At 40.0% G+C, this 10,777-nt stretch overlaps 2 protein-coding genes across 2 annotated transcripts; both read right to left on the reverse strand.

The window, feature by feature from the left end:
- Positions 1 to 942: 942 nt before the first annotated feature.
- On the reverse strand, positions 943 to 5,829 carry LOC141914218 (sialate:O-sulfotransferase 2-like). Its single transcript, XM_074805484.1, has 4 exons — positions 5,566 to 5,829; positions 3,058 to 3,184; positions 1,304 to 1,444; positions 943 to 1,112 (listed from the first exon to the last, which is right to left on the reverse strand). The coding sequence occupies exons 1-4, from the start codon at positions 5,614 to 5,616 to the stop codon at positions 943 to 945; spliced, it is 489 nt and encodes a 162-aa protein (XP_074661585.1). The 5' UTR covers positions 5,617 to 5,829.
- Positions 5,830 to 6,806: 977 nt separating this feature from the next.
- LOC141913930 (uncharacterized) lies at positions 6,807 to 10,642 on the reverse strand. The gene is made up of 6 exons (XM_074805160.1): positions 10,463 to 10,642; positions 10,204 to 10,270; positions 9,099 to 9,233; positions 7,902 to 8,155; positions 7,287 to 7,356; positions 6,807 to 6,945 (listed from the first exon to the last, which is right to left on the reverse strand). Exons 2-6 carry the CDS (start codon positions 10,268 to 10,270, stop codon positions 6,932 to 6,934), a joined length of 540 nt encoding a protein of 179 aa, XP_074661261.1. The 5' UTR covers positions 10,463 to 10,642; the 3' UTR covers positions 6,807 to 6,931.
- Positions 10,643 to 10,777: the final 135 nt, after the last annotated feature.

Below are 10,777 nucleotides of genomic sequence, written 5' to 3' on the forward strand. Positions count from 1 at the left end.
AATTAAAAAAAAAACCTAGATGGTGATCTGATATATTGAAACGAAAGAACAAATGGTTTTCCTATACGATAAAAAAATTATTCACAAATCGGAATTTCAAAAGAATCAGTACGAGTAAAATCGTTTATCGAATTGGTTTGATAAATGAAAGAAACTGGCAAAATGAAGAAGCAAATAGGCAAAAGGACAATTTGCCACCGTTCCATAAGGCAGCCGTGCTGAGCTTAATCTGGACGATGATGATAATTATTTCTTCCGCTTTTTAATTCTGCGCATCGAATTCAATATCCAACTCAGATATACAGTTATAATTTTAACATCAAAATGAAAAATGACAACATTTTTGCACCAACCGCATGTAAACACCACCTCCGATGAAAGCGGTTTCACAAACTGTCAAAGCCTTGACTCCTAACTGTGCGACGCCAATGCCGTATAAATCACGTTCATTAAGTTGTAGTAATATCAACTTGTGTTCCTTTTTGAAATACGTGGTCCTATATGGGCATCATGCCCGGCAGGGATTAGAATCCGATGGCACCGAGACCCACCGCGATAGGAAACCTTGCCGCACTAGTTTGCTTTTTGAAACCGATATTTTTTTCTTTTGGAGTTTGGATACCTTTTCGAGAATCCACCTTAGATTTTAATGAAGCCCTTTTTCTGAATTCGGGTTCCCAGGCGATTGTTGAACGGGTGATTCATGATTTGAATAAATACATTCTAAGCTGCGCCGTGAAATAGCCTTCGATCCGGAAACCATGTCATTTAAATTCGCTCCATTCGTACAGCAGTAGGCTCAGCTAACTGATGGAAACCTTTTCCGATGGGCTAAACTTACCACCGGCCTCGATTGAAGTATAAATAAATCGATCAACAAGATCATTTTCAAGGAATTTTAATTGATACTCTCAGTAAACGAACATCGAATATGTTGCATAACTAATAATCGGAAGTTGCGTATACGGAATTCCTCCAGGGGCTTCCACATATTTCTTTCGGGTTTCCAGCGCACTTCATCCGGCATTGAGATTTCGGCACTGGACCGTACTTGCCGACACGATTGCCGCAGAAACATTCCGCACTATACTGAAGTCCGGCGAACATAAATTCTGGATGAAAAAAAATCTTCAAAGATAATAGTGCGAGTATGCTTTTGTTGGGAATCGGGTAACGATATTCACGGGAGTTATCAACACAGGCTGAACGGGAGAGGGGGCTCAAGTTAAGACGATTTGGATGGCACCCACAGAATCTGACACAGCTCCCTGGTAGATCATGAAAACTGCGAGCGCGTCCTTACCTTTTTTCTTACAAATACCGATACACTTCCCGATTGTCATAGATTTGTCTGAGTTTGCAGCATAGGTCGTCAAATCTCTGATTTTGCGGTCTTCAAAACATCCGACGTAAGTCCGACATCCCGATGTCATATTTCCGTTGTCTGGAATTCGAATGTTTGATCGTTGATTAATGTATTCATAATGAGCTACGTTTTCGAGCGTTTACTGCTACGTGTGACTCATAGGTGTCTGGGGCCATCGGTCACGGTTATTAGAACAAAACATATCTAATATATTCTTCTCTTATCCCCTCTTATAGCCCTTTTTTGATATTATTTCATTGACATTTAAATATATGTGTTTATCCATTCATCGCGTATAAACTTAACATGAAAATGAATCATATCATATCATTACGTAACATGGGTTACATTGCGTGATCGCGCTAAAAACCAAAGTTATCTTTGAAAAAAGCCATGCGAAATATTGAAATACGCGTGTATTTGCCGGTTAGGACATTTCTTGGTTATTTCATTCGGTTTCGAAATTTTAGACGAATCTAAATAGGCTAATCGGGGATGAAGATAGAAACTAATGATATCTGTCATGAAAATTATTCATAACAATAAAATGCTAAAATGAAAAAAAAAGAATGGAAAACAGTGATTAGAAACTGCTTGTGGAACGTATCGAATTAAAACGTTAACTATGCAAAATTAAGGGGTTCGGAAACTATCAATTCTAATATCATTCTTTCGTGTGCGTCAGCAAGAAGGAACCGTCGAGTTGGAAAAGCACGCACACTGCAACCGGCTCTCCGAAGTAATCAATGAATGTTTTATTCAGTTTGGTGATCAGTGAATGTTTAAGGTGCTGGAACCAATTGAAGCCATGCAGGCAAATGGTTAAAAAATCGTTGAAAGCCCAATTCAATCCTAACAATTATTTGCCGAATAACAACGGAAACCACTTTACCACTCGAAACTGGTGAATACATTTTCTATTAGGTAGCTACAACAAATCACATTTATATTTGCATATCTTCGATTATAATATACATTTAATCCTCTTTTCTGGCTAGAGACAAAGTACGATGCTGAAATAATTTGCAACGTGTCACTTTAAAGTTTGAGATAATTTTGAAAACGCCTACGATGTTACAGAGAAAGAAAATGTTTCCTTGAATAGAATCGCGATATTTCGATGATTGGGGCTGAAATAGGAAAAATCGGTGGTCGATTGTCTGAAAATTGAATGTATCTATAATTGCTATCATTTCCCCAACTCGTTACATGTGTACAATGTATTTCGAGATACCAATCAAGCGATGATTAACTTTTTAAATTTCAAATTCTCTCCATTGCTGTTCAGGAACAGCGTCATATCGCTACCACATGTAGATCCACATTCAAAATAGATTACATAAAACTGCAGACAAAGAAGCCCAGCCAATCGGAAAAAAAAATTAATTTGATTTAGTGTAGCCCCAAGAATCCTGAATACCATAACTGACATAGAATAATGCGATGATTAAAAGTAAAATCATAACTCTGACGCATGATGAGATATTCGATGGCTAAACCTTATTGAGAATCCCAGTAGATTGCATTTTATTGACATTTTCCAAATGTACTATATCGTATTGAAATTCATCAATTAGAAATTTATAAAGTAATGAAGTAGAAGATATATTAGTACGATTAAAGTAAACACAACGGTCGTTTATTCAAGCACACTTAAACTCGAACTAAACTAATATCACATTTGAACTTACCGTCGTTAGCCGGCGTTGTCGTGGTGCATAACAATTCAGGAACTCGCGTTCGAACCGGTTCTGAACGTGACGTCACGTATGACGCCATCATCAGCAGCACGGCTCCCAGTGTTAGTAAATAACTCATCTGCAATGAAAGACGAGACATGAGAGTATTTTTCTGCTCACGAAAAATCTTACTCACTCTGGACACCGAACTGAACGGACGTACGTCAACATGGCTCCTATACGTAAAAAGAAAATCTACTGCACGCTATTGCAGTAGAGCTTCCATATTCGACTAGTTCGCCATCTAGCGGACAAATAGGTCAGTAGGAGAGTCAACTTTGAAGTGAATAATAATACCTCAAGGTTTCCATTGTCACTCCCCACGTGACATTGCCGGTTGACCGGTTTTAAACCTAGCGTAACTTTAGTCGGTTTTCTGATCGATTTAAACTGGAATTCTAGGCCCCCGAAATGCAATCGAATCTCATCGACTTTCCCATTTTAGGATTCTGGGAAGTGAAGCGAAAACCATTCACTTCGAAATTGAGAAAAGATAATTGAATTGAAATTAAAGCGCGTATATGCGATTTGTAGCTAACGAAGTTGGCGAATTTTCGATGAATCATCCCTAGCCACGGAAAAATAAAACGACCGTCGGACTGGAAATTCATAATAAATAATTTCGGAAGTTCTTATAGTCTCGGCTGCTGGATATAAATCTATATAATCACCAGGAAGACCAATGAAGGGTCCGAGTCGTTAACCAAATCGTTGATTCAGAATTTGACTCGACTTCAAGAGGCCACGGTATTCATTTCGAGTCCCGCCCAGGTTTCATGTTTAAACTATTCAGCTATAGCTAGTTGGAATCCGATGCTTCCTGAGTCAAGTTTAGACCTATTAACGTTCTCACTCAAAAACTTGCGGACGAAATATTGCCCGAATCACAACATGCCTATACACGAAAAACATCGAACTGTATTTGTTCTATCGTGGATTTTGAACTATCGAGTGAGAATTTACCTTCCGCAATGAACAAAGTTAGAAATTGATTGAATTGGCTTCGTCTCATTCTTGCAACTTTCTCGTGCGCTGATAACGAAAACGAAGAATTTCACTATACATAAATACCTTGTTCCTGGTGTTACGGGTTTTCTGCGGTTTGCGCCGTCGGAGTTGCGTCGACCTCGAAATTTAATCGCGCTAAAAGCAGCTGACAAAATGCGAATAGTTCTCGCTTAATATATAGAACGCTATGGGAACAAGAGGTGTTTCGTTTGACAATGTTAACAGTGCTGAAGAGCAGCGATGTATAGTAAGTACGTTTAAAGTGTCTCATCTCTCAGACTGTACGGCTTCAACCTTGACGATCGCCATCTAGAATCGAAGTAGTTTTTTTTTCGAACATGGGATCGACTTTACATCTCAAACGCGGTACGATCACGATCTTATTCGATATTCAGACGCAGCAAAAAAAAAAAACGTTGAAATTAGAATTCGTAAATAGCCATCGTCGATAGAGGAATTATATCTAAAAACGGTTGACAAAAACGAAACGCGAACTAAGTATGATCAGCGCCGAAAACAGGTGTCGGGAACAAGAGGTATCGCGCTTGAAGAGAAATGTGAATTGCTTTAAGTTACATCGATAGGTTCTGTTGAGAGTTTTGAAGAGCTAGTTTGAGTATGTCTGAAGTTTACCAATCCATTGTACGGCTTCAGCCTTGGCAACTGCTGCCTCGATTGATTCAGTCGTTCCAGACGAACAGCTGTTCTTCGCGTTTATTTCCGAATACGAATAGACTCGATTTCTAAAACGATGTATAGTTTTCAATATTCGTACGTCTAATTCGGTATGAAGACACAGCGAAAAACGATGGAACTCGAATTTTGAAATAACCCAACGCGTATTGAAGAATTATAGCTAAGAGTTGATAGAAACGAAAGTATACGTTTTTACGCTGTCAAATCTTAGCGAAATCTAAGATTCAATTTTCGCCACTGTGTCGTCTACGTCCGTGCGCGGACTGCTTAACGCACACGGCGTGAGGAAATATAAAAATCCGTCCGTTTACGTCCTTATCGTGCTCGGTCGCGAGATCGCGGTGGAACAATGCTCAGTTGCGCGGCGAAGAAGTTTTTCCTTTAGAAACCATCCGTCAAAATTCACTGCCGGAAGGGGCGTAGATTTGACTAAAATCCCGTTTACTGAGAAATAGAAATCGATCACTGCGCTAAATCGATTACCGCGATTCCGATAGAATAAAAAAGATTAAAACGCGCTACCACCGGTAAACAGTTAAAGGTTCAAAACCACTAGAAATATTTCTTATATTATGCGTTCGCGCTATCTTATCCCAATTTTCATAGTCAAGACTTAATATAATGTGAAATCATTACGAAAGCGATCGATCGTTCAATTTCGAATCGATCACGATTTGAATCTGAAATTGACGTCAGGAAAAAATGCGCAAAACATTTTCGAGAACATCGAATAAAATTGACATTTCAATAACTCACCTCTACGTCTTTGTATCGCTTCGTTTCGGTCGTAACCCATAAACAACCCATCGGTCGCTGGACTACTCACGCTTTATGACGAAGATATCCACATTCTCAAGAAACATATCCACTTCACAATCCTCGTAATATATGCGAATCCTCCAAAAATCCGATTTTATCATATAAGTGCGCTTCGATTAAAAAAGGAACGCGACGACGCATTCGATACGTCGTTTAATCGTTTTCGAAAGTTCCCTTTTTTGTATGTATATCTCAAGTGGTGTCCGGCACTCGGTAAAACGGCTACTTGTGGCCGTACGGTTTATATGGCCGGTGTACAACTAGATTCGATTCACGCACACCAATGCGGATTTAGGGCAGCGACCTCGATAATTCTCAAATTTCTATTGTATGTCGTGGAATATCAACGGAAACGTATGAATTGCCGCTCAACGATCAAGAAGTGTAGCCCATAAAAGGCTTCGTGTTAAATGAAAGAAAATGTTATATTGATGTCATGATAATCATTATTGAGAAAATTGTAGCTATTGGAATGATTGAAAATTGTTGATTTGAAGGAATTCTCGCGTCGCGTAGTTCATCTGACACCCGCATAGATGGCGCTGATGATAACATTAGCGGCCTCGGTAGCTCAGTGAGATAAGGCGTGATGCTGTGGGCTGAGTGTGTTCGACTCCCGCTGGCTGCTTACAATGTGCCGGCAACACTTCAAAGGCCGTCCCGTCGTGAGGTTAAATGCATAATCCAATAGGGTTAGTTTTTGGGGCGGGGGCTCTGTGTGAGTCGATGAGCACTGCGTCATCGATATTGGTGTTTCAAAACAGCGATTGCATTTATTTTGTAACTCAATTTATTTCATAACTCTTATTTTATTTTTGATAAATTTTTATGATTATTTTTGTGCTACGTCATTAAACTATCGGGGTTAGACTGGTTACCGGCCAATTCAATTATTGATATATTCAAATCTGAAATGATTTTGATACTTGATCTTTTTTCAAGCAATTAAGTGTGTTGTTTTTCAAGGCGTCGATAAACTTTAAAGTTAGTTTTCTTGTTACTGTCGATTTGGATCTTGTTTCAAAGCCACTTCATACCGCTAACGATGCTTTAACATAATCAGACGTGTTTTAAATGCAAAGTTTTGTCGTCTATGAACTTCTGTGGATTTTTAAGTATTTGACCTCCCTGCCGAGCATCTATACATTATCAGAACACAACACGAATATCAATTTTACCGATTTTATAGACGAATATTATATTTTCATCAGATCATGTACATATGAGCTGTACGATATTGACTAGTCACTTCCACGGTCATTGCCAAATTCTGGTCTTGGCAAACGAGGTGAACGGTTTATTTCTACATCTGAGGCTCTGAAATTCAAAATGCAGTCACAGAAATAGATGATAGAAATTATTGAAATCTTTCGCTATTACGCAACGAAGTACCGCCGCACACCGCTAGATGCCGATACATTTTGAATGACAAACTCCACTAGGTGACCCAACCAGAAGTTGTAGGTCGGTTCTGCCACCTCAGAAGTTGTAGAGATATGCTGTCAAAAAAACGGTCTATCGGGGTGGGCACCTCGGTACCAATTTCCTTTGTCAGTTATTTGAATATACCGCGCGGACGGGATCATGAAAACTTGTGTCAATCCGGTAAAACTTTCGACCATTTCGCCAATTTTAGAATTAGATTTAAATTAGATTACCTAGTTTGATGTTATCGATTGCGATAAGCGCTGTCGCATTTAAGTTCGTTCGCAAGGCGACTATCGTGATCTGAAAAAAAAAATGAATCGAGGCACCTTAGATTCAAAACAGGCGAGTAAAGCACTGTATCTATGCACTTGAAACGGTATGTCCGCGGTACGCGTAGTCTTATAGACCACTCGAAAATGAATGCGATATCGTGCGTAAAACATGTATAGTAATTGGCAGGCGCGGACGCAGAAAGGATTTGAGGGATCGTGACAGCCCCCCCCCCCCACACCTGCCTGCTCAGCTACCATAACAAAAAATTCTTATCGTTTTCTCGGAGGAATGTATTCAAGACAAAGTGGGCGGACAGTATTACCTCATAATCGGTACCATTTCGTCTTATGTTAGGCAAAACAATATGTTGTGTTGGCCCCCTGTTATTAGAGATTTTAGTCGTTGGTTTATCATAAACATTATTTCGTCAACCCCCTCCAGGAATAAATCCTGGATCCGGGCCTGAATCAGTCTGGTAAATTAGGAATTATCAGTAATGCCTAAAAGGCCGGATAATGGCTTATTTTCGTGCGAGTCGTCGATATAACCCGTGATCTCGACTGGGTTCTTACCGCTATATCGTTGTCCGCAGCTATGTTTATGTGTAGAGAATCCCACTGAGAACTAATGCTGGTTTGCTGCCAATTCCATGCGGCGAGATGGGTGGTGGCAGAGAAGGCTTCAACGCCGAGATATACATTCTCGTCGAAGACGACATAGTAGTTAAAACTGAGCGTCATGTTACTGGTAAAGTTCAGCTCTTTTCGATATAACGCGGCGGCTATGCACGTCGTGCTATTATCCATCAACACGTACGCGTATGAACCTGCAATAGATGACGTATCGAAGATATTTTCACGAACGCGGCGGTATCAACGAAATCCTCGGATAAAGTTATATCTTCAGAGAACAATTCTAAATTGTATCTCAAAAATGAAACAGTCACAGCCAATGACACGAAATTTCCATTATTGTTTTACGCGCCTTCCTTAAAGTGACGTGTCTTTATCAAACTGTAACTGTGTTTGATTGTTGCAGCCTAGATAAATTAAGTTAACACCATAAAAACAGAAATTTTCACCATTCTAACTATTCATTCGTTTAAATTTTGTGCCAAAAGAGGGGTGGACGATATTTAACGGCACTAGAGGTTTTAGTTTTAAAAACGTTTAAATCCGTCCAAAAAGGGGACGTCCAAAAGACAGCCTCAAAATGGCGCCTGGTAATTGGAAACTTCCCTATTGCGCTGGCTTCAATAACCGATTCTCTATTTTTCTATGTTCTTTCCGATTTCTTTTTTCTTTTTTTATCGTTTTGTAACATTCAATAATGATGATAATGATGATAATAATGATAAAATCGATATAAAAGTCATGGTCTTTATCCGGTCGAAACGGGGCACTCTTTCTGCAGAATGCAGAGGGAGGGCAGTTTTAAATTATAAGGTTCCGCCTCGCGTTACCAGATGATAATGATAGTGACAGTCTCAGATTTGACACTACCGGTGCCACTCAAGTCAAGGAGTGCTCCTACTGATCTCGGCTGGTTGCGGTCTGCGCCACGCGTGCTGTTAACGCGCGTAATTATACCATTCTATGGTAACCGATTTATAACGGTTGGCTGCGCGATGACGTCACGCACATAAGGTCTACGAGAATCTTTCTATTAGAGTGATGAATGGGTTTTTCCGTCATTTGTTATACTTGCATTTTAGTTAGTCAATCCTCGCGACTCGCTACCAGGCGAGTGTGTGATACCGTTTCACTTACCTTCTCCATCGAGAGGACCATTTGGTCCTACATTCGAGTTCGGTACAGCGCCCGAGCTGAACATCCATTTACAGTACGGATAGTCAAGAACGGTTAACCACGTCCCAATCGTTTTGTCGTTGAAATCCACCAAATCTAAAAACAAGGAAGTAAATATCTGGGCCACTTATCGAAATGCATCTATCGTGACTAATAAAGATGATCGCATCTTGAATAACTCGTCGTGTTACGCGTACTCGACAAGCTGAATAACCACTGACCAAGCGGACTATATTGGCTCACTGCTAAGCGCGCTTACTTGCTACGTGCGAGACCCGGGTTCGATCCCCGGTAAGTGCGCGTAATTTCGCTGTCACTTCTCTTAGACGTTACATTGGCGGCGAACACATTACTTACCGGTAACCGTGTCTTCTAAATACAAAGAAGTAGAAAAGTCGTAACACAAATAAAAGGAACGATTTAAACAAGGTCATACGGGCGCGTGTTGCAAGTATTCCCTTTCCGCATGTCGCGGGATTTCTTAATGACGTCACTAAGCGACCGTGCGAAGTTACAAAAGACGTTTCGGCGAATTTGACCGCGTCACATAATCGATCGTATTGAAATATTGAATTGAATTGAAGATGTCAAAATGAATCAAATATTGAATAAATGTGAATTGAATTTAGAATGAATCTAGACCTGCGCCGTGGGGGCTAAAGGGCCCGTTGCTCAAGGAGGCTCAATTTAAGTATCATCTATATGAAGAATTACAATGTATGATTTAGCTACGTCTAAAGCCTCATTGTTGCCGTAACGCATTGGATGTTCTTGAACAAATGGAGTGTATGGCAGAACCCCAGTACATAAAATCTTACCAGGCTCGGTTCTAGAGGGAGGGTTCAGGGCTCAGTTACGAACACAATTTCTAAATCGTTTCCTTGAGGGATGTACTTAAGCCAAAGCGGACGGACAGTACCACATAATCGAAACCATATCATCTTATGTTTGGCCAAATATGCCATGTATAGGCCCCCTACCATATTAAACATTTTAGTCGGCAGTATAACTTTGAAATTTTTCATGAATCTCTCCTGGAAGAAATTCTGGATCGGCGACTGCTTACCGCTGTTATCAGCTGCGCATGGCGTCATCAACAGCAACATGGCTCCCAGTGTTAGGAAATAGTACATCTGAAATAATAGACACAATACAGATTCTTATAGACAGATTCATACAGATTCTTATATCTTAACAAGCATTCAACATTGCGTTTGCTAGCAATTACTAGTCAAATTCGGCAGCATTCGTTTGTCATAATAAACAATCGTACCCGGTACCTATACAAGCAAAGGGGCAGAAAATCCGAATTATTAGCTGATTACCTTTATCTGATAGCTGCGGAACTTTTCAGATTATTTGCGTTGTCGTCTAAGTTGTATCCAGCAACTGCAATCACAGGTGGTAACGAGATGCGAATATATAGCTGAGTTTGAATTATACTTGAAAACAGCTGGTGGAATCCTGCTATTGTGTCAGTAAAAAAATGCTGATAGGACCATAGAGTTGTAGATTTAAGAGATTACTATTTCACGTTGCGTAACAAAACAAACGCATTCGCGTTAAAAGTAGCCAGAGAAAACGCGAAGAATTGATGAATGCAAATAATGATACAATGATGCACAGATGGTGGGATCCAG

Source organism: Tubulanus polymorphus, chromosome 12 (assembly GCF_964204645.1).
Source record: "Tubulanus polymorphus chromosome 12, tnTubPoly1.2, whole genome shotgun sequence".
In the NCBI taxonomy this organism is placed as follows: Eukaryota; Metazoa; Nemertea; class Palaeonemertea; order Tubulaniformes; family Tubulanidae; genus Tubulanus; species Tubulanus polymorphus.